Source organism: Pyxicephalus adspersus, chromosome 4, assembly GCF_032062135.1.
Source record: "Pyxicephalus adspersus chromosome 4, UCB_Pads_2.0, whole genome shotgun sequence".
Classification (NCBI taxonomy): Eukaryota; Metazoa; Chordata; class Amphibia; order Anura; family Pyxicephalidae; genus Pyxicephalus; species Pyxicephalus adspersus.
The window spans coordinates 86,524,500-86,549,750 of NC_092861.1; the positions used below are offsets into that span (position 1 = coordinate 86,524,500).

The 25,251-nt window shown below is 34.7% G+C and overlaps 1 protein-coding gene across 1 annotated transcript in view; it reads right to left on the reverse strand.

Annotated features, from left to right (window-relative positions):
- The window catches only part of PTPRK (protein tyrosine phosphatase receptor type K), a 229,580-nt gene that overhangs the window by 19,360 nt on the left and 184,969 nt on the right, over positions 1–25,251 (reverse strand). Inside the window, exons 16-25 of the mRNA XM_072410218.1 lie at positions 22,700–22,729; positions 17,235–17,395; positions 15,866–15,901; positions 12,092–12,276; positions 11,831–11,918; positions 10,629–10,705; positions 10,395–10,412; positions 6,619–6,655; positions 5,910–6,007; positions 2,367–2,536 (exon numbers count right to left, since the gene is read on the reverse strand). Of these exons, the coding sequence (XP_072266319.1) occupies positions 2,367–2,536; positions 5,910–6,007; positions 6,619–6,655; positions 10,395–10,412; positions 10,629–10,705; positions 11,831–11,918; positions 12,092–12,276; positions 15,866–15,901; positions 17,235–17,395; positions 22,700–22,729 (900 nt within the window). The remainder of the gene's footprint in view (positions 1–2,366; positions 2,537–5,909; positions 6,008–6,618; positions 6,656–10,394; positions 10,413–10,628; positions 10,706–11,830; positions 11,919–12,091; positions 12,277–15,865; positions 15,902–17,234; positions 17,396–22,699; positions 22,730–25,251) is intronic.

Below are 25,251 nucleotides of genomic sequence, written 5' to 3' on the forward strand. Positions count from 1 at the left end.
ATATTTTTACAGCTTTAAATAAATGTTCACTATTTTTAATTTTCCCTTTCAACTTAATTATTACATTACCAGAAGCCATGTTTTGTTCATTAATGCTGGGCTTCCTGATTGATTAAACAAGAGATTGTGCCTTGCCTAGTGTGCAGTTCCATCAACCTAGCCAGGCTGACTGAAAAGGTTGAAGAATGGTGGTCATCATAACTATTACTGGTGATTAATCCAATTACCATTTTAAAAATGTGCCAGAAAACAAAGGCCACATTGAAAGTGAAGAACAACAAAGCTCACAAAAGGAAATCACTTGTCTGCTGCAAGTGTTTGCAAGTCTACGGCATCTGATTGACACTTTTGCGGTGATCGCAGTTTAAAAAAGTGAAATTTAGTCACTACATTCTAACTTTAATATGTAATAGCAGTAAAAACAGGCAAAACCAATAAAATCAATCCAACTCCAGTTTTATCACTTTAGAGAAAAAAAAAAAACAAAAGAAAGAAAGAAAAATGATCGGATTGCTTACTAAACCTAGCACAATATTAAAAAGAAAAAAAATGTTCATTTTGGCAATAGTGCATTGGAGTGATTTGTATAGAGATAATGTGTTAAATGGTGCTTCTCGTCTCCTATATCCCGGAGTTCTCATTAGTAGGTTTGGCAGAGGTTGGAGATAAGAGGTCTATGCTCTGGCTCCCAAGTCTGCTTCTGTGTTCAATCAAAGGGGATCGATACTCAGAGCTTTTCAGCACAGCTATTTGTTTACACTTCACTACCACCTGAATAAAACAAGAGGAGAAGCACATTCGACAGATAGTCTGATTTATTAGCAGTGCAGTCTCCATCCGCTTTCTTCCACAAAATGTAACTAACAGTGTTGCTATGTGGTATACAAAGCACTCAGCCCATTGTCTTCAAAATGACATTAGTGTTTAGGTAGACATGGAACAATGAACACTTCGGAATCAAGACTGCAGCAGAACATCTGAACTGCTAGAAAACAAAGATTTAATTTGATGCTCTACAAAAGAAAGTCATATGGACTAGAAAATACATTAACATGTAAATGCCTTGGAAGGAAAGATCCTTGCTAAAACTCTGCAAAGTCAAAAGAAAATGTTATGTGAAAAGTTTATGCTGGCTCCTATAAAAGGTACTGTGGGAACAATGTACCTGCTAAGTGTAGAATCCCAGAAGCTAGGTACATTCGATTATGCAAAAACAAAAAAACAAAAAACAGCCACTTCCCACATGTTATTACTAGACTCTTCCTGTGATCTGTGGTCTCAAGGAGCAACAGTCTGATGTAGGTAACCATAAACCCACAAAGTTATTAATTCAGCGTTTCAGGTGTACCTTGCTTTAAAAAAAGACTAATGAATAGCAGAATGCAATTTGGAGTTTCTTCTGATTCTTAATGGCTAAGCAAATTGTCTTACAGTGAATGGTTTTAACATGTTAAAAATCTGATAACTTAAATAATTTGTAAAGTGCAAATAAATACAGACAATGTTGTGGCTATTTCTATAGCAAATTAAACATGTCTCCAAGTCTAGTTATTTGTCAGTAATATATTTATATTGATAGGTTACTGTATGATTGGGTGGGGTTACATGCAGTGCCGTGTTTAGGCACTTAGAGGCATCTGCTATGTTTGCTGTTAAATCGATATTGATGGGACTTTGTTCACTGCATTCCGTTCGCTCAATTTAAATAATAGATATTTACATTAACTTGACAGACAGGTAACCAGGCATAAGAATCCTGTTAGCACACAGACCTTTTTTTGGTCAGAGTACTGGATTTTAGTATTTTTCCAAATACAATTGTCTAAGCTAATTGTCTATACCAGCGATTTAAATAAAATTTCTGTATACAGAACCTTTTAACATAGGGAAACCTTTGAAAAAAAATACAAGTCTTCACAGAACTTCTGCTATAATTACTATATCCACAGCTAACAGTACATGGGTGGTGGCCAGTGGGAGAAATGTCATCCTTACAGATAGGATCATTGGTCTCAGTTAAAGTGATCTCAGAGGCAAAAATTATTACTCAAGGAACCCCTAGCAACCTCTGGAGGAACCCTGGTTGAGAAACAATGATCCAAGATGTCACATTGAAATTATTGAACATGGGGACTCACACTACTGTAAGTTATCATCAAATTTATATTCATTTAAACCTTATATCCAATCAAACATTTAGCAGACCCCCTGGATTATGTGCCTGGATTGTATAAAGCCACTCATTTATAAAATACTAACAACTGATATTCCGCTATTTTAGAAATATTTCTATTGGAAATAATGTTTAGGAGACATATAGACAATATTAATATATTATTTAGTGATATTATATAAGTTAAACAAACCTGCAGTGAACAACAATAGGGCCGGCACTTGGTGGATTTGACAACTTTACTCGCCGAATAAAAGATAGCAGACCGGTGGCATGATACGGTACTCCATGATCAGGCCAACCAGTGAAGTGGAACTGCTTGACTTCTCTGATTTCATTATATCCTCTCTGTAAAACAATACATACAAGTCATTCATGGATATTTTTAGACCCACACTGCAGATTCAATAATGCAAAAACAAAAAAATGTGCCTTAAGCTAATTCATGCATTACTTTTCCCCTAAAGTGCATTTATTTCACTCTGTATCCAATACATTTTCTCCGTGTCCTGAACTAGAGAGTCAGGAAACAGGTTTATGGCAGATGACTGCTTTATTCCAGGATATTTTATGACGCTATCAAGCTATCAATTTCCAGCAAACAAACGCTGGAAGAAGAAGACAATGAAACTTTACTATATTTTCTCTGCTGCACTGCAGCTAACAAATTTCTACAATACAGTAACAGATATCCAACACAGAACAATATGACCAAATAACACTTAATACTTGTAAACATCAAAGAAGTGAACACAAGAAGAATAAGTATTTATTTACAGCAAATTACTATCACTAACTCCAAGACAAAAAATGTGGTATACAATATTCTCAGAAAATATATATTCATCCAAATAGACTTTTTTTCTAAAAGTGTGGAGACATTATGTTGGAATGAAAGCAAATACTATCCCAAAGCAAGGTGTGTGCATAGAATGGCAGTGAGGGACAAAGCACAAGCCCCACAGAGTAGGGTTACAACATGGGCTGGTAAGAGGCAAAAATGCAAGGTATTTATTATACACATCCACTTTCAGCTAGTTACTTAGGCACATGACAACCAACCCATAAAGTGCAAAGTTGTAGGTGTGGAAAGTAAATATTGATATTCTTAATATATACATGCTACTTTTAAAAGTTTATAGAAATCTCTAGCCAAATAATTAAAAGGTTTAGTGACGTAAAATCATTAACTGCTAATAGATGCATCCTTAGATGCTTGTTTTCCTATGATCTGACTTACACTAAACATCTTTTTTTATTGGAACACAATAAAAGCACTTTACAAAGAGAATTACCTTGAAGATCATGAAGTACTGAAATATTTGGAACACATCTATTAATATGCATTTCCTGGCTGAAAAGGATTGTGTCTTATTTATCTTCATTATAATGAGCTGTAAGCATTGAAAATGAAATATGTCCCTGAAGTACAACCTGTTGTGTAATAAATTCCCTATTTCTTTCAACCGTTTTGAACCAACAAGATCTAATGTAAAGCATATTTAAACCCAAAACAGTTATATATTACAGATTACCGGGCCTTTGTGATCCTGTTAGCACCGTGCTTCCTATCCTCCCGTGACAAAACTCACATATCATACTATATTGAAAAACTGGGATGTTACCCCATGAATGGACTACAGGACACTGCCTTATCACTTTATTTCCATAACACAGGTGGGAGATTTCTGTACTGTTTATGCACTTCATGTTAGCAAAAGCTTAAGAAACAAATACAGAATGCACAAGGCAGCAATGGATTTCTGGTTAGAAATCCCCAATAGGGTGCAAATAAGTGAATGTAATTGTTTGGAATTACAAATGCATGAAAAGTCCACATATACTATGGCAAACTTGGGCATAAGCTAATAAATGTACTACAGCAGGGATGGGCAAACTTTTTTAGTAAGGCCACAATCTGAAATAAAATTTGACAGAGGGGCCCGGGCTGATAGGAGAGTGGACAGGGTTATGCCATCATGACAACACTGAACGTAACGTCATGGTGGCATAACCCCGCCCACTCTCCCATCGCAGATCCAAGCCTGCAATGGGAGAGTGGGCGGGGTTGTGTGAAGTGACAGCCCACCCACTCTCCTAATCGCAAGCTCTGAACTTGCGATGGGAAAATGGGCGGGCTGTGTCACCACACACAACCCGCCCACTCTCCCATTGCAGGCTTGGATCTGGGAGACGAGTTCCACGGCTACGGCCAGAGCCGCAGACCACCCAAAGGGTCAGAGAAACATCCCTATTGGGCTGTATACGGCCCGCCGGCCATAGTTTGCCTATACTTTACTATAATCTGCCTAAAATTTCCTTACCAAAGAATTTATGTCACAGTGTTTGTGTTATTGCTGACAACCCTTTGTATTCCGAAACAAAATTTACACTGTATTACAGGAAAGGTATAATTCTACTATACAAAGCTTTAGAGATTTACTTACCCTTTACAAACCGGAGAATAGGAATTACATTTTTTTTCTAAGGATTATTCCTCTAGTAAGCTTTGTAAGTAAGACCACACTCTCTCTCTTTTTTCCGAATGTTTGTTAGCTGCTTGGTTCTGTTAGTGTAAGGCATCCTAACTATTTAAAATAGGCTTATTGATATGGTGGGTGTACAGGCAAAGGTTGAATGTGCAAATTTACCACCACAAATAAAAAAAAAAAAAGTTTACAGGAACTGTGGCAAAAAGGAGTCAGTGAACATTTCCCAAAGACTACATAGGACAGATCATAATAATGTAGAGACATAAAAGAACACAAGAGATAAAATGTTGTATCCACAATGTAGAGTTGTTGTGCTTTAAAGAACAACTTTGCACATAAAAGAAAAAGGGTGTCGTGTGTCAACTGCATATTGACAAAATCTAAAAACCAATTAGCCTACTTCAAAGTAACAAAAAATAAACCTAAAGCCCTTACATTTATTTTCAAAATCAATCTGAAAACAAATTAGACAAACTAAAATGTGTAATTCCTTTTTTGTAATGTTTCTTTTTATTATTCTGAAAACTTTCAATTGTCAGGATTTTTTTAGTTCCCTTTCAAATTTAACTGTGCAATGACTTTACAATACCAACACAATGATGTCTATCCCTAACAGCAAATAGGAAATCAGTGAAATGGACAACGCTGGGTAAGCAAAAAGGCTTTTCAGCCATTTGTGAATGTGCACTTGCCAATACGTAATCGGAAACCCTGATTGCCTAGATCCAAACTTTTCACTTTTTTAACTTGAATATATATATATATATATATATATATATATATATATATATAAAGTTTAGTAGTACTGTAAGCCCAGGCTGTATATTGGCACCACCGCAGGGTGTGAATACATGACATCCTGGACAAAATTTGCACCATAGTATTGCATAATATGTTGCTATTTTATTTTTTACTTTTTATTGGCAATTTATATTTATTTTATGCAAACTTAACGTATCACTCATTAAAGTTTCATATTGTTTCATAAAGGTAGTATGCACATTTGCACTAACAATTTACTTAAATGAGACATAATTCCTATATTGAGAAGGTAGAATGAGAGTAAAATGCAGATGTCAGAGCAAGAGGGTTGACTGCCTACAGATTTAAAAGACTATACTATCAAAGTAAGAAAAGATTTACACATTTGTTAAAACACATTTCATTAAACTTGCAACTTTATACTTGGCTTGTGAAGTTACTTAGCAAGGCATATTACAAAAACAAACTGAATGTAAACTTACCCGGCCAACTTCAACCAGATTTGTAACCATAACAATGCAGGCAGATTGCTCCTGCCAAACCATCCTCCAGAAATCATACACTGTTTCATGAACTGGACCTGTAAAAACAAGAAACATTAAAGATCAGTAGACAGAAATAGACGAACGCATAGCTAACATTTTCAGATTTATGACAACAGTTTAGAAGTGAGTTTGACTGCATGCCTTATGTTTTAGATGTATGAACTGATTTTTGGAAGCACTGGCAATTGTGTTTATTTTTACATGCAAGAATGTGCAAGTATACAAAGTTAGAGATTTATTACACATTTTTTCAAATTGTTACTATTGCTTTTTTCGGATCTTGAGAAAGATTGCCATCTTTCTTTTAAGTCATTTCCTGGACAAATAATAAAATACCTGTGCATAGGAGGGAATTTCCTTGCAGTTTGAAATTGTATTATGTATATTCCGCAGTTCTCATTGATTTTGGAAACTGTTACATATAGAATTCCAAATGTCAACGTTTACCCTTTAAGCTCTGTTTGAAGGGTTAATATACTAGAAAGTATGTAAAAGCAGAGTGAAAGTTCTCATACAACTTAGGCAAAGGCAGCGACAGGCAAAATAAATAGCCTTTATTTTTCAGTAGTTTTCAAATGCAAATGGAATCTTGCCAGGAAGCTTAAATGAAAGCAATTAAAGCAGTGAGCAGAGCAGATTCTTTTACCTTGGGTGGCAATGTAATGGCTTGGCCTCTGATATCCCTGAAACAACAGGCAAATATTTTATTCTCAGCATCAATAGGGTGCATCAAAATAATATAAACTACTAAAACTATTTAGCCATTTTCATAAAATCGTTCAGAAAACAGTAATCAAGGAGGTGGTGTGAGTGATCATTACAATGACACATTCTATATTGACAATCAACTTGCTGGCCTTAACAATTTAATTACCTAAAATAAAAGGCAAGCTGGACTGTGTACTGCTTAGCCAGAAACAGTATTTGCTAGTGGTATTAAATACTACACATTTTTTAAATTTAAACTCAATAGAATCTCTACCTTAAATTTAAAATACTTTCAATAACACATATGAAAAAAATACTATTTAAAAATCTTTACTTAGATACCCTTTGAAAGAAAAAGATTTAACTTAATGGAAATGAGAGGCTCTCAGTTTCAGATAATAAAATTCAATTTGCAGAAAGAAAAGGAAGAAAGTGCTGCATGCAGGGATATGTTAAAGTAATTGTGGTATTCAACATACGAATGTCAAGGGCAACCACAAATTTCAGACATCTTTCCAAGAAGCACTAAAATAACTTCAGCAGCAAGCTTATGTACACTTGCAGGCTCTATAGGTTTGATCATTTTTGTGGGTGTCTAAAAAACATCAAGCATATAAAGGGATACCAATGCTATATAAATAGGTTTTAGAGAATCATTTGAACAATTGTATCTTATTATTTAAAATATAATCTCAAATTAACAAGGATTTCCTTAGTGTATTGCGTGTATGTTATGTTTATATTATAGTGTAACTGTTGTCACACGTTTTTATAAAACAATTTACAGTTAATTATTTTCATGTTAACATGGAATTCATTTTAAATAAATTGGATTCTCTGTAAACTGTAATGGCAACACAAAAAATACTTCTGGCAAATAATTTGCTTTCCGGCGTTTCAGACATGTTTATGGGTGACAGAAACGTGCACAACCTTAAGTCAAACCCTGTATGCATTGGTGTCCCTTCAAATGGACAGCACTAGGAGGACGACAATGTAAACACATACTCCAGAACTGAAAGCCTCTCTTTAGAGCCATTTCAGCTAAATTGTGTGTTAATATAAATTTCTGGCAGATGATGACTGTATTAATAATATCAATGACTATAATTTAGTACTGTGACAACAGAAAAATTAACTAATTCGGACAATTTAGAGGTTGCTTTTAAATTTTTATAAATCATACATTAGCCAAGTATCTTATGACTTACATAGAAGAACCCAAGTTTGATTAGTTTAGGAGTTTATTAAACTATCTCTCTAAAACAAATAATGTTGGGCCAATCATGACTGAACAAGGCAAATCATCTTAACTAATGCAAACATATTTTTTAAACAGTATTAACATTATATTTCTATGGTAAAAATCATCAGTGTCTTTTAAAGTAATCAAGCAAATTTGAAGGGCATGTTCACACAAGTAGCATTTGTAAGAAGATTTGAGTGGTTTTAGTGCTCAAAACCCCTGACAGCAAAGGTTTACATTGGACTTAATAGTTTTTTTTTCTTTTTTGCAAGCAATTGATTACAGCAGTTACATTCAGCGTCCAGGGGTAGTTTGCCGCTCCAGCAGCGGCAATGGAGTTGAAAGAAACCACTTGTCACTGATGATGCATTCCTATTTAGGGGACTGCAAGTATTTTATTGTGGATGCAATTCATGAAAAAAAGCTGGAAAAAATAGACCACTCTGCTTGCTTCTGCCTGCAAACACCTGAAAAATCCTAGTGGTGACAGCCTGTCTTTGCTCTTGAATTCCTATTAGTATACAGTAAGCTTCCCAGAGCAGTGAATGCAGTCATAAAATACCACTAGTCTGAACATACCCTTACTGTTGTTGACGCATATATATATATATATGTACATAATGTTTGGCAGGGTGACCAAAAAAGGATAAATGATTCCATAATAACACAAAAAAACTGAATGCTTGTTACAGAAAAATCCTGTACAACTTTATCTCTTTTAAAATTGAGCTAAGTGACAGTTCTTTTATAATGTTATGTTTTCCCCAGTGGAAATGACAGTGGAAATCTTAGTCGCCTTTAATTTTTTTTATATTTGAAAGCATAAGGCCAAATCTGTGACCAAAGCTGACCAAATATATTGTTCAGGAACATGTTTAGCTAAAAAATTATGGTCATTGGCCATTTCCATGACCTGGCACATCAGATGAAGAGCTATGGGAACTATTACTATTCATAACATGTAAGTTATTCAGTCTGACCTACTACTTATAGGATTTAAAACATTTTCAATATTCCATGTTGTTTATATGGTGGCCTATTATTTGAGGATCCTGTATTGTGTGCACTGCAGCAAAGATAGTGTTAAGAGCCGGTAAACACAACTTGGGTGTCATTTGTAAAAAGAAGGCATGCCATGAATGCTGTTATCAAAGTGATGACATGTTATTAGTAAGTGTTTACATCTATGATAAACAGTGCTTTTCTTCCCTTTTCCTTTACCCAATCAATCTCCTAGTTCCAGCTGAGTGAAAATATACATAGTTGGGGAAAGATAAGCCTAAAAGCTCTCCAAATTACATGGTATTTGTAAATAATAAAGTAGTACAACAGGCATAAAAAACATTTAGAAATTATCACTTGAAACGACAATTTCCTTCAGTAAGCTTAAAGTTACATGAAGCCCTATCCCCACCCCACTCCTAGAAAAATGTTTCTCTTTAGTTTTAACTGGCATATTTAAATATTAAAAAAAAATTTAAACACATCTACGTGGTCCCTTAAAATAGAAAATGCGTTACTTTAAAAATTAGCTAATTTCCTAAACCATACTAATATCCCTACCCACTCTAATCGCCCGCTGGGCTACCAGCAGAATATGTGCTGTGTCTACTTTGACATCTTAAGCATGCAAAGGAGTAGTAACGTTGAAGACAAGTTTACAAAAAGATTCCAAACTGAAAAATGGCAATCACCATTTTCGCCTGCACCCTGAAACAAATTACATTAGGTTTAAGGTTGCTAAAAAATCAGTGTCAATATTTTTAGAGAAAAAAAATAGCAGACATTGATTTTGCTAGATTGAAACCAGCATAACTTACATATGGCAAAAATCAGCAAATTAATTGTATAGGCCAATTTATTACACAGTTGGAACTGGTCAAAGTGATACTTTTGGCGTAAAATGGTGGGAAAAAAACAACAATTTTAACTTTTACAAATAGGCCACCAAAGCTTTTACAAAATGTGTGGCTCTAAAATTACATTGGGGTAATGTTATGTGGTCAGCTTAGATGTAAGCAGTCCTGGACTGGGTTTATTCTTTAACATGGGACAGTAAATGCTCATTATTTCACTTTTATCTAATTTTAACACAGACTTTTTTTACAATTTGAAAACATTCCTAAAAACTACAACATATTTGTTAGCAAAAAATAGTATGGTGAAGCCAGGCATCCAACATCGGAAAAAAAAGGAGCATGAAATGTTTATCATTGGGAAAAATAGAAAGCATAGGAATAGAAAAAAAATTGAACTAGAGCCAGGTTAGTGTATTCTGGCTACATATTTACTGAATATAACAATAAAAAAAATTACAAGACAGGATATAGAGAAAAAAAATGAATTAGGTGGAGCATGCACAGATGTCAGGAAAATAAGCAGTAGTAGGAATTACAAAGTAACTGGGAACAATATCTATATTAAATGTTTACTGTAGGGTTCTGTTATTCACATATAGTGGTACTTACATCCCTGTACAGCCAAATCTACAGGCCAAACCAAAGTCAGGTGTGAAAGAAAGCACAACAATGTCAGTGAGTACTGAGACTTAGAACAAGGAAAGTGTACAGTTTCTCTTCTTTTAAACACTTGCAGTCAACTTCATAGGCATGACATGCGGGGGAAAAAAGAAACACACATATACAACAAGCTAAGAGCTGAAGACATGCAGGAAAATAGCAGGGGCTGTGCAGCTCACTTACATCAATGTAATTTGCGTTTATGTAGTCAGATGAGGGGTCATCTTCCACTGGCTGAAGAATGACTCTTGAGTGGTCATCTGGTCAGGAGAATAAACAATAAATTTATAATGTAGCTCATTACTCTATGAAAACGTTGGTAAGACTTGTTGTTACCTTGTACTGGCAGTCTGCACACCAGAATGGAGCAATGGCAAACAATGTACAATCATTTATACGTCAGCTAGAAACCAGCTTGAAGCTGTGTGGTAGAAAAAACTACCTTTCCTTTATAAGGTGCCTACAACCTTGACTATGAAACAGTATGGCAAATGGAATTTTGAAGCGAATGTTTGAAATAAAAAATAAAACACAGGTGGCCGAGCATTTAAAAAGATCCAAAAAAAAATATCTTGCTGCTATACTTATATCCTCACCAGCGATATCCCTGAAGACAAAAGGATCTTAAAGTCTTCTTTTGGGTCAAATGATAGTCGGTGATGATTTCATAAGCAAAAAAGGGAGGTGGGGGGCAGGGCACAGGACGTAAAAATGAAGTTAAAAGTTTGCTTTAACTAACGTGACTAGAAAAATCTAGAGTCAAGTGAGAATAGGTAATTAACCTCCCCATCGTTCTAATTCCGTTCAAATTTCCATGCAAAAAGCGTTACTTTTATTTGCATGGAAAATTATTTTACATTGTAGGCTAAAATTTTTAGGCATAACTCTCTGAAATATGTCTAATATTTAATACGTTTAATAAACTTTAAATAAAAAAAATCTGTTAAAAAAATAGTTAAACATGTAATGTGACTTTACAGTAGCATATATAATATATATAAAATTATCTATATTATATGAACATTTCTTTGTATTGGACTCTCTACAGCTATTTGGTATTGAATCAAATACAAAATGTTTTGAATTTTCCGACGATCCGCCCGCCAACACCGGCGTCAACGGGAAACCCTGAGATTGTCTCTGCATTGCGCGGCTGGAGATCGGAGGAGCATGACTAACATGAATATATATATATTTCAATAATATATATCTTTTGAAAAAATCATTTGAAACGAAAAATGAAAAGTTGACATGGATACAATGAAAAAGATTACTTATGTAAATAAGATTTACCTGAGAAATTCATGATTAGGCAAAATAATCGACAATAGAATGATCCTCACAGGCACAACTTTCATTTCAATGATGAACACAGCTATACTTACAGGCAATGATGTTTCCATATCTGTTCTTTGTTCTGTTTTGGTCTTTCTTAGCAACATCCCATGAAGCAGACTGACCCTCAAAGAAACTCTGTAATAAAATATTTAAATCATCCACATCATCCAATTGAAATGAAAAAAAAAAAGTTTGTTGTAAGTCAGCTAGTAATATGAGAATGTCGTTGAATGTACGTATATTTGTGACATGCTATCTTGCTTTTCAATAATGTTTAAACATTGTTTTAGGGGATTCCAACATTTTACCTCATACTCTTCTTTAAATCCATAGCTGTCAGATGTCTTCATAAGATTTATATGTTGTAGCAAGTCAGCAACTCTTATGGCTGGATGAAGCTGTCCAGTTTGGTACGGAGATTCTGTTCCTTCACACAGATAGCGAGGGACATCTAAAAGACGGCTTGATTCAGCTGTTACTGTGTGGTTTTCATCTGCAAATAAAATTTTTTTTAGCCGCAGTGGAAAAAAACAGCAGCCACTTCAATTATTGGGCAAATGATAGCCACAACAGTTTTTCTAAATCGCTGAAAATATATAATTTTCATCCTATAAGAGTGGCAAATAAACAAATATTTATATTTCTTTCAGTAATAAAAAAGAAGACATGATGACATAACTGAAAATGCACTGTAAAGGTGAATTAGGCTTTGGAAAAAAAATCTAAGCACGTTTAACAACCCAGCTATTACAATTTAATGATAAACAGCCATGTTTAGGGTTTAGGTAACATAACTGTGTACTAGCAGTGGACAAGTCAGGGGGACCATCTATGTCAAATTTTACAACATTTTTTTCGCATAAAGTGGTAACTTAAATAATAATTGAATGTTTAGTAAGGAGAGGGTGCCGTATAATTATCACACCGATTCGTCTCCTTCCAGTCTGACATTTTCACAGTAAATCTGCTGCCTGCTGAGAACTTGCTAAAGGTAGGAACATAGGGGAGTGGGCAAGAAAAAGACCCCAGTGTTAAAGTGTCCAGGACATATTTCCCAAGCTTATTTTTCAAATTTAGATAGCTACCTCCACGATTATTCTACAATTTGGCTTGTTCTACCTTCATGTGTAGGGTAACTGAATATTATTCTAACATATGCAAAAACACAAAACAATGACTTCTATTGAGTTTTTTTCTTCTGCAGGATAGTCATGGTCTTCCCTTGCCATTTCTTGGCAAGGACTCAAAAATTGCCGGATGGTCATAGGAATAGAATACCACTGTGATTATTTTTCAGTTTAAAGAAAATAACCAAGTTTGCTGAAGGCAGTCTGTTTGCAGGTAGTTTCTGATAATGAGATTATAGTTGAATAGGTGTAAGCATGAAGAGCATATTATTTATACGGAATATATAACAATTTAAACAACCTGTGAGAATCTTTTTGACTTCTGTAACAAAATTTACTGAGTAGAACAGAAGTTGAACTTAAAGTAAATATTCTGTTGAATTTGTGCAACATTCTTTTCTTTCAGTGTTGCAACAGCTTGAAATAAGCCAGACCTATGTTACATGCTTCATTGTGTCTGAGGTACTGAGGGTAGGCAGCTGGCAGGAGCAGCTTGGGGTGGCAGGCTGGCAGCTGCCTTGAAATCACGATTGAAATGCACCAAGATTGTTAAGCCTAGCTTTCTAATTATTGGGAAAGTCACATAAAGAACTGATTTCACCAGCAGGAAACGCTACTAACAGTATTAATATGATAGTATGTCTTCCTACTTACCAGTGATTGGCACTGCACCAAAGCAGCAGAAAAAGGAAAAAAAAAACATTTTTCTAGATTAAACCTTGTCAGACACTTGAGTCAGAGTGCTTTCTAGATACAAAACAGTGGTATGTTTATGGGCAGCAGGGATGGGTGAAATGAATGAACAATACAGCCATGCAGACAAAAACAAAAAGAAATTCAGAGGTTAACTGCAAGGACTACTTTTACTACTAAACCAAAAGCAATGTACAAAAAGACTATATGATGTTAAAAGTCTACACAACACTCAACGCTGTATCATATCTAACTTCTGTAAAATGTTTAAGTGTATTTTGCTAGAATTATGGGATTTCATCCCTTATTCTGACAGCAAATTCCTGAAGGATATTTTTAAGAAATAAATGTGCTAGTAAAAGACATCAACCAAAGCAACATTTTTTTTTCTTTTGTGCAGAGTATTTAAAACCTTTACTTACTTAAAATGTGGTAGGTAAATTTCTGTTTCTATTATACTGAAACAAAATGATAAAACTAAATCTGGTGCACATTGTTTGATGGTTTTACTTTTTTTTTTATTATTCAACCTGTAATTTTTCTATGTTTGGCAGAGTAATTAGCTTTACAGGAGGGATTTTAATGCTGTATTTGCATACCTACCACTCTTCTCCAATCCACCTAGGTATGGGGAAATCTCATAACACTCACTCAGGACCTCCAAAATACAGCAGTTGGTGCCTTGCATGCAAGTGATTTAAGGCAGAGGGAACAAATATAGCCTTGTGTACATTTCAGGTTGTTTAGCAAGCCAAAACGTTCACAAGAACCTCTGGTCTTATGGTGTCTGATTGAGTGTTGAAGAATGTGAATACAGTCAGTTTAATCCTTTCTCAGGACAAAGTACAGGTTCACTTTAAAGGCAAATATTTTGTAAAGGTAATATCTTACAAATGGTGAATAAACATTAAAGACAAAAAATACCTACACATTCTTGACATTCTGTTTCAGTAAATGGGAATAAAGTGTTTTTATAGTACAATAAATCACTTTATTCTTCAGTATGGCCTTATTGAATACTAAAGAGAAAATGACAGTCATAGTATTTAATTCAGCCCACTAAAATGCTTTTGGAATGCTTAAGATTATGTGTGTGTTTATGCTCCCAGGTCACCTGCTGGCATTCATGTTATGGGAGCAAACATTTCTCTTTGCTTTATATCAAGGTGAAACTAAATCCCTTGAAATAACTTGATATCATACGTTTATTTGTAGCTAAGCTTTAACCATAGAAAAAATAATTGGAAAAGAGGTGTATCGGGGGCGTGAAAGAGAAAATGGATCCTGAAATAATGTACTGACTAAAAAAACATCAATGCTCCCAAACAAAAGATTCTACTATACACAAAATAATTCAAAATGTGTTCTCTTTAACCTTTCCCTTCTTAAACTGATTTGTTGGTAATTGTGTAGTTCTTTATTACCGGATTATGACAATTAACCTTCTATGTCAGCTTACCATGGTACTGCAGATATAGATATATAGCTATATATATATATATATATATATATATATATTATGAGGGGTATAGGGGAGTTACTGAGCAAATGCATTGCCTGCCAGCTATTAATCTACTGCTACCCAATGCTGCTTATCATGAAAATGTTAAGATCCATTCCCTTCAATTCTATGCCTTGGATTTATTATATGTAGTGCCCTTACATGTTCTACCTCTGGTGGTTTTAATTATGGTATGAATGTATTCTTCATATACTGTAGATGTATAAGGGCATATTGAATTTCAATTGCCAATTTTAAAGTTGAATATAATACTCCAAATACTTAGCAAACACACCTACTGTAGTGTACATGTCTGCTAAACACACCACACAGGCCTGAAATTTGTCTGATACACTGACAGAAGAACAGTCACAAGAGCTGCTAAGTAGTACATGAAAACTGTAGAAATAATTTTTAAATGCAATACATACTTTACAAATGTCCGTACCCTTTACACTTTGAGAGTGCCATGCCAGTAAGTTAAAATAGTTTGTATGGTGACAAGCTAATACATACCTTTAGGAGCTTATGTGATAATGTTTTCAAAGAACTGCTTCTGCCTAAAACACTTGATGCATGACAAATATACTTAAGCAACAGGACCTGCTTGTGCTTTAAGTGGTACCTACTCTATCACTTTGACAAGTTGTTGGTACATGTTCCTGCCCACTTGTCACTAAGTAAATGCTCTTAACAGTGAGTCACATGCAACAAAATCATTCATGCGTTGAACTGTTGATGATGTCAGACTAGGTCCTCACCTAACACAGCAGTCGGCACAAGTGGCTCATTGGGCACTGCAGGAAAACAAAGCTCATGAAAAATTCATATTACCTCCAGTATGGGCAGTTGGAAACAGACAGACAAATAAATCAGCACATGAAATGACATGGCTACTGGAAGGGCAATTTTTCCCAGCTGGCCAACAATGACTATTTACGTTACATAACTACATGAAACGACCAAATCAGTCTAGGGTCTACAGGACATCTGAAATTATGAGACATTATGAAATCTAGGGCAAGCTGAAGTGAGAGCATTTGGTTTTAAGTAAGTCTTTAGGTAATCACCATTTTTATTATGATAGTGCTTGCCCTGATGCTGTTCATTTACAGGACAAACACAGTATGAATGCATGTGTTGAACTATTTAAATGACATGCATTATTTGTGGATAGATGGGGCAATTTAAAAAGCTGATGTAACGAATGAACAGCTCTAGCATACCAATGATTATTCAAACAGCCCATAAAAGCATTGCTGAAGGAGATGCATGGAGGAAGCAACTAAGGAGCAGAGTAAAAGAAGCAGAAACAGTGGATTTTAAAGTGACAAAACACATTAAAACCTAATGAGAATTGTGTACTATCAACAAATATTAGGCACTGGTGCATCCTGAGGGAAAATGCTGAAAACCCTTAAAATACATGGGGAAAAAATTCTACTGATCTCCATTTTTTAAGATCAAAGTGAGGGTTATTATTGATATGCCGTAAAAGAAGTAAAGAGTACTGTGCTGTGAAAATGACTGTCTTGGGGTACTCAACTTTTCAATAAGCTGAAAAGCACACTGCAAGTCTTCCAGTACTCAGAATATGGGAGGGGGTACAGCAGTAGAGGCTCTGATGCATGTGCTGACATGTAGCATCTCAGAGGAAAGATTAGAGTGAACAGAGCTGATGGTTTATCAAGTGTGTTTACGATACGTTATTAGCCAATTAGAAGGGCGAATCCATTCTCTTTGCTGGATTTCCTATCTTATTGTATATTTAGGGGAATGCAACAGGAGCAGTGAGAACCACCAAGGATGAAAAAGAACCAGCAAAGAAATAATGCTTATTCCCTGTGACATACAATAAGCCAGTATGTCATTTAAACCTACACACTATACTTAAAACTGAAAAATGGATGAACTGTTCCAAAGTGAGTTTGAACTGGGCATTTTTAAAGTCCAGATGTTCCAAGTAGTAATTTTAGAATGAGCTAAAATTTTAGAATCGTTGTGATACCCTAAATGACTTTATAAAATGTCATGATAGATGTTGAAATTCTTTTGAAATCACAATGTTTAAAAAAATGTTTTTTCTTATGTTGCCTTGGGACTATCTTATGTTGACTTGGGACTACTTACATCTGGGGGTGAAGTTGTGAGAGTCCATGTAGGTAATAGACAATGGGTCTTCAGCATGCAGAGTGCTTTGGTCAGCATAACTTCTATCCATTGCATTGACCATATGAGTCATCTCCTGCCGTGTGTTACCCATGGCATCCTTGCGCTTCTTGGCCAGTTTACTGAAAAGGAAAATAGACTTTTACTAAACAATTTGTACAGAAGAAAAACATTCAAGAAGACCCTTAAAGATTTGAGAAGGAATTTAAGATATACATTTTTCTAATCTGACAAAAGATACAGATTGTCATGCTATTCAGTGTTATACTGTGATCAATTGTCTCCACCAATATTCATCTGTATCATACTGCAGACTTCTCACAGTACTGAACACCTTGTGAAGGTGTAGCTACAAGTGTAAAAATCAAAGCAAAATATGTGAGATGCCTTCATACACCTAAAACATCTATAAGCGAACACAATATAAATATTTCATTAAGAAGACTACATGATCAAGACAGAATTGCAACTCCATACAGCGTAAATCAGAGCTAAAAGAAATAAAACCCCTATGAAATCCTGGAAAAATACATATTACATACATATTAAAAGAGAACTTTTTATCAAAACAAGCTTTGGTTTATAATGAAATATGCATGAAAACTTAACAGTATTTTTCTCAAAGTGAAAGTCAGTTAATGTCTGCATTAGGCAACACAAACGGACCTACAGTAATATATAATTTAGTCTATCACATTTCCCTGTATCACACTAAGGGAAAAGACACGTTTGCAAAGCCAGCCATTATGATAGCAAACAGCCATGAATTGGATTTAAACCTAACAGACTTAAAATGTGTAATTTAGCCTCTCAACCTTTTTAAACTTAAAAGAACCCCTTGAAATAACTTTCAGGTCTTCGAGAACCCGTTATAATTACTATATCCACAGATCTCAGTATATTAGTGTAGTAGTCTTTGGGATAAATGCCTCTTACATTGCTGACCATTGGGACGAATTTCACACTCTCACAAAGCCAAAAAGATCATTGGTGTCAGTTAAATTGACATGAGAAGCACAAACTGCTCATTGCTCAAGGAACCCCAAGCAACCCCATGGTGGTTAATGTTGTAAAGCATTATTTACACTAAATAGTATTACTATAGTCCCACAATCATTGTTTAATGCCCCTCTCATATTATTAGCCTAACATTTAGTTTTTGGGATGTAAGAAACCAGGGTTTCTGGATAAAACCCAGAAAAACAAGGGAAAACATACAACTTTTGCAGATAATGTCCTGGCTGAAATTCAAACCTAGGACCCTGATGATGATAGCCACAGAGTCTCTGTGATGCCCAATATTAAGTATTTTTGGGCATCAGAAGTGTTCTACAGACAGAATACACTTTGTACAATCTCCTTTAGATCTTCCAATAACTATGTAGGAAAAGGACTTGCCTGGCTGGATACAAATTGAACGTATGTTAAAGTGATTTATGACAAGAGTACACAGGTGAATTGTGTTATCTCTATACCTGTTCCAAGGGACTAAAGCAATGAAGCCAAAGCATCAACATGACAGATGGAAAACTAACATTTTCAAAAGAACAGCAATGCCCAACCCTCATACTTTCTTCCTACTGATCACTTTAAGGTAGGTTTACTCTATATGTTTCATAGTTTTGGTTAATATGGAGGAGATTTTACAGTCAGACTGTAATGTGTATGATGAGCTTGTGGGCAAGGTTTGTGCAAGGTAAAAAAAGACTATACATCTTTTTCCCCTTATGCATACAAACAATGAACAAGAACAAATAAGTTGTGCAGTTGTAAAGTCACATTTCCATTCACTTTACCTTCCTTTTAGTTTACCAATATTTCCTGCATTTAGATTTAAGACATACTTTCACATATCCCAATGACAGTACTTCTTGTTCTGCATTTTCCTGTGTTCTTTCCTGATGAGTAGGCAATCAGCTTAAAACATCCAAGCCAGCTTTGAATCAGATTATCAAGCTTGTGATAATAATAATAATAATATCTTGTTACATTAAATTAGATTTACACCATAAGGGAATGGCATTTTATTTGGTAAATATGAAGGAACCAAACACATGCCACATATGTATTACACAGAATTTCACTTTGTATTCTCTATTTATACAGCAGTGCTGCTGACTCTCTCCAGCCTCCTTTAGCCAGTCTTCGTGTCAACCATAAAGGTTCGCTTTTTTATTTAGATTATTGGATGGTGACTTTACCAGTACAATACAACAACCTAAATGGTGAACAAACTACAGCTATTTAATCTATTTATATTAAATAACGTATCAGTTTAGAGGTTAAAACATATCTATGTTTTGCTATAGATTGCATTCATACATGCGTATATTTACTCATTTCAAAATGCAAAAAAAAAAACAAATGCTAATGCTTTAAAAATATGTTAACTTTACTAACTTTATCAATGTAACTGCCCAGGGGCGCTGTCAACATTTTTGGGCTATATCTACAGGAATGCCAAGTAGTCCTTATCTTTTGAGAAGATGCTGCTACTTCATATGAACTAAGGGTACTTGTCATATTCCCCCGGTTATCAGACTGCATCCTGCACAGCATAAACTTTATGTAAAGGTAGGTATTTCAACTAATTTTCTGCCCCCCACTATTTTTGTGCATTGAGCTGCAAATCAATAAGCAGAGTACTAAAAAAGAAAGTACACTATAATGTGTAGAGATTGGTAGGGCTATGAATCACTAGTGAGGTTAAACATGAAAGATTTTACATATACTTAACAAGTGTATGTGCTTTAGAACAAGCCATTACAGACTTTCATACCTGCCAGGAATGCAGAGCAATTCATCTTGAAATATCACAACAGGGACCCGGATGTCTGGTTACATTAGCAAGCTCTCAGGTCGCTATTTATTGCTGAGAAGATGGGCTTTGATTTCAATGATTCTACTTACGCCAATTTAGTTCATGTGAAGAATAAGTAAATATCTAAATGTCCATAGACTAACTTTTGCTTTACTTTCCTAGGAGAGAACATGAGTTTCTTTATGTTCATCCCCTGTGAAGTTTTCTGCATTGTGTAATGTGAGACTTAAAAAGCTACTATTCTTATTTAGAGCTTTGCGCTAAATCTTGTCAATTGCTGCAAATGGACACAAATGTTATCAAGTTATATTTTTAATAAATGAGTCGAGGACCTTTTCTTTACTTATTTTCCTCTCATATTTCATCAACCAGTGAATATAATGTTGCAATGCACTGCATGCTCCCTGGTATTCTGCACAACAGGATCACTTGCAAGTGGCCTCACATCAGCACCTTTATCGGCCTTATTAAAGGTAGCTTTAAAAATTGATGTAGGTCACAATGCCTATCGCATTTTAGTAGCTGGCCCCTCAGTAATGGCTTGCAATGCAATTTAATGAAAACAAATATAGTTTTTGTAAAAAAAAATAAAAAATAAAAAAAAAGGCCCCCCATAACAAAAGATTTACATCCTAAAAGCTATTGAATACTAAAACTGGATATCTTTATTAATCTCAACATAACGAAAATGATGTATAGTGTTTCATAAAGGAAGTAAATGTATCCTATATATTTTCCTGTTGATTGTCAGTTGTTTATATACAATTATACACACTTATGGGCTAACAATATTAAATTACAAACAAACTGCTATCTTCTGCTAGTAACAACTTAGTGAATAACATCTAAGAAATTTGAAGATCAGTTAGCTGTGTTATGAGGGGTATACATTATAAATCACAAATTTATCCATCTATATTAAACCTTCATTGGCATATCTGTAGTACTTTCAGTTTAAACCTCATTTTCAAAAACAGAATCACGTCATCATATTGATTCAATTCTCTGGGACTATCCCTTTTACTTTTCTACCCGTTTCCCATATTTCCTATTTATACTTTAAAATATCTCAAGCAGATTTTTACAAAAAAAGAGAATCATGTTGTAATTAGGTTATCTTGAAATAAAATGTATTGAGAAAACCTGCCAGCCTGACACAGACATATGTCAGAGTGGTTTTCTTAGTGGCTGCAGGGCCATGAGCATGTATTTAGACAGAAATATTTTGTTACCCATGTCAAGAAAGCATTAATATTGTACACAAAACCTGTTTATGCTTATAGTGTTAATATCAGAAAAGTGCAAATATTTATCAATACAATTTTTCCTTGTTCTTTGCTCTATATTCCTGATCTGTACATGTACTGTTGAAGTCAGATGTTTCCTTACACTCTCAATATTTGGTAGCATTGCTTCTAAATTGCCAAAAAAAAACAATAATGTCCTGTGCCATTTCATCTCAAGCAGTTTTAGCACCTCTGAACTACAAAACTTTACCTTACTATGTAATGGGGGTAAGAATTTTTTTTTTCTGTAGTCCTGCTCCTTCAGAAATATAGCACAGTGACTATGCAATACCCTCTTGGGGGCAGGAAAGGCCTTACTGGTAGGACCCATCAAAATTATATCAATATAGCTTGGAAAAATATATTAAATGCAGCCACTGCATTACAGACTGGAGAACTAAAGTTTTGTTTTGTGGTTTAAATACATTAAAATTCAAACAGCTCACTCAAATGATACCTCTGTACTACAAATAGATGTGCCAACAACAAATACATGTACAAAATCTAAAAAAGTAAAAGAGACATGTACACAGCTTAAGGATTATACTTACATAAAATATATTTTACCAAAGAGAACTACTAAAAGTTGCAGCTTTCAGCATTGTTTAGAAATGGTGGAGATTGAAGAAAAATGTACTACATGGATTGCCATTCTTCCCATAAAGCAGAACAGATCCTGCAGTACTTACCTGTAATCCATGAATGTCCCAGTTACTAAATACTAATTTACACCTACAAATAACACTGCCCCAAATTAACCACCACCACGTGCAGCTTCTCGGTTATTAAGACTAATACCTACGCAGACAGATTTTACAAACACTTATTTACAGATACATTGTTAGAAGAAGGAAACCATGACCAGTAGACATACAGCGTGCAACAAAAAGTGTTAGTGAATAATGACACATTCAGTGGTTATCCCTCTAAAAATAAATAAAGCAATGGTTAATAATGCCAATCTTAAATTACAGTAATAAACACGGTCTCTCCTCTTTTTAAAGAGGAATATTGTCAAGTCTCTTTTTCTGATCAGGTGGCAGTTAATATATATTAGGTACAAAATAATTCTAAGTGAAATACACTTAAAACATTTCAACAACTGGTGAGCTTTACCTTATTTCACAAGAGCTATATTCCCAACCCCTTCCTTAGGCCTGGCTACAGCAAGATAGTTTCCGGGTTTCTGACATTTACAAGACAACTGACTGATGCATTAATTTTTCAGCGCGCTGACCTAAATGCTGTATTTATTTTTAAAGGGATACTGCATATCGTGTTAATAATCCAAACAAAATAGGTGGCCATTTTTTACTTACAGGTAGTAGGAGTATGAATAGTAGCTCCTCCTGGTAGGCAAATCACAAACAGTGAGGAAAGAGAAGCAATGGTAAATGAAAAAGCATGAATCATTCACATTCAACAAAGCAGCACAATAAACAAAAAATAAACAAAACTAAAAAAAACAATGAACTCTTAAAAAATATTTATGTATTGTTATCATATAAATGTCACTTGTTAGCATTTGAATGCCTTCATGCACTAAATATATGTTACCATGCAATGCAACAAAAATGGATGTTAGCTGCAAAACAATGTGTAAACATAAAATGACTTCTTGAGGAAAATAAAATCCACTTCAAAAATTACATGCCAACATTAAAAACTTTGTAAACTAAAAAAAAAATACATGAAAATACATGAAAATACATGAATGAAAACACACATTATAATAATGAACACAAATGGTGTATGTGTTTGAAGTACATGTTAATCCCTGAGCTTGAGTGCAATGACATCTGCTGTGCATGAACGTTGGTTAATGGTAACGTATACAAAGAACCACCAGTACTCCTAAGAACTAAATATGAATACACTAAAGCATTTAGGATCTGCTCACATGTGAAAACATAAACTTGAACGTTGTAATAAAATATGTGATCTACTTAATTATAGATATGCAGCAACACTGCTAAACAAGCAGGTAAATGCTGGTAAAATATGGCACGTAAAAACATTTAAGAACAGCGATTTTGAATGCACTTTTTATGGCTCTCTATAAAACTATAATGCACATTTTCATGTAGGCAGAGATTTGGCGCACGCACAGTACTACACAATAAAGGAAAGCGAGGTGGTGTGGTTGAAGCTGTGTTAGATGAAAATGAAGTTATCTTTTAAGCATCACATTTATACTGCTAACCATATAGTATTTATCCCTGTCATCGAGATGTCCTACTAATAACCATAATCAGTGCCCAAATCCTTATTAGCCTCCTTATTAGTCTGTTAGAAGGGTTAATCCTTACATCTGCACTACGTTTTACTGCAGCCCAACTACACATCAAACATATTAGAGGGGGCAAACAATTATATAATTAGGTGGTAACATTTTTACTAAATGTTTTTTTTGTTTTTATCAACTGATGCTCATTCCCAGTATCAGCTCCTTAAAACAACAAAATCAAACACTGATCTGTACAGTACCAAAAAGTTTGGTCCATGTATTAACATTGGAACGGAATCCTAAAACCAGTTCCCAACCTCTCGCATTTGTATGAACATGAGGGATTAGGACCGGGGTTAAAGCAGCAGCAGAAGGCAGAGGCTTGCCACAGGTCTGAGATGGCCCAAATATTTTTCCCCTTCTCAACAGCATACAACAAAACACAGTTATTTCATGTGGTGAACCTGTGATATCACCAGAGACTGCATCTCTCTCTTGTGACCTATTTTTACAAAGTTGCAGTATGTTGTTCCACACTAGGGGTGCCAAGCTGGGTTTATTATCTGTAAATATTTTTACCAAAGTTACCCTGAAAATGAATTTCATGACAAACTAACAAATACCTTACATAAACCTATAATAATCATGGACCTTATGTTCCTGGGGACTAAATTATGAAAGTATTTTAGTGGAGTAAAAAAACAATGGCCCATTAAAAATAGAACATAGTAGTACCCTCTAGTGTCATAAAAGGCTTAGAAGTGACCATCTATCATCTGGCCCACATTTTATTCACATGTACCGGTAATTATGTTATAAGGACCATGGATAGCTCTTTACAAAACCTCAATGCCAGCACACAGTTTAGGTATTTAGGATATACACAAAGCTATATATCTACAAAAATCATTCACAAAATACAGCACTGAAGAAACACACCGTTATAACAATAACAAACTCAAAAAAATGTCTAAAGATGTAGTATTCATTAGGACAATGTGCCCAGTCAATCACAATTTAAACAAATACAAAGCAACAATTCACATCTTAAAATGTTTCTGAAACCAGAAAAAAATCTACAAAAGGGAACAAACATATCAATTGTGAATAAAAAACATTTATAAAAAAAAAAAAAAAAAAAAAGGGAATATTCCAAAAAAAAATCCCAACTTTTACTAGGGGTCGAAAAAAAACCCTTCTGTAGAAGCTATGGCTTACTATTCCCTTTTTGTCATCTTATGGTGTAATGCTCATGTGTGCTATCTGAACACTGATTTAAAACTGTTAAGATGTTCTATTTCGTAATAACACAGCCAGTATGCTTTTTTTTCAATGCCAGCACCTGGTGAAGTACCCAGTTAGATCTGTTTAAACAGACTATAGGGTATATGGTGAGAAAGCTCTCTACACAGGAGTTTCCAATCTTATATTGCAATTGGGATGACACACATCATGTCCACATACCAAGCTTAAGTCCAGGATCACCCAACTTCCATAAACTAAGTACTTACTATAAGAAAACCAATTTCCCTAGTAATTAGCACCAGATCTCTAATGTGAAACAGCTACACATTCTCCACATTCTCTATTTTGCATAGCAGAGTCCAGATGAAAAGTTTGGTCTGCACTTTGCCTAACTGGCCA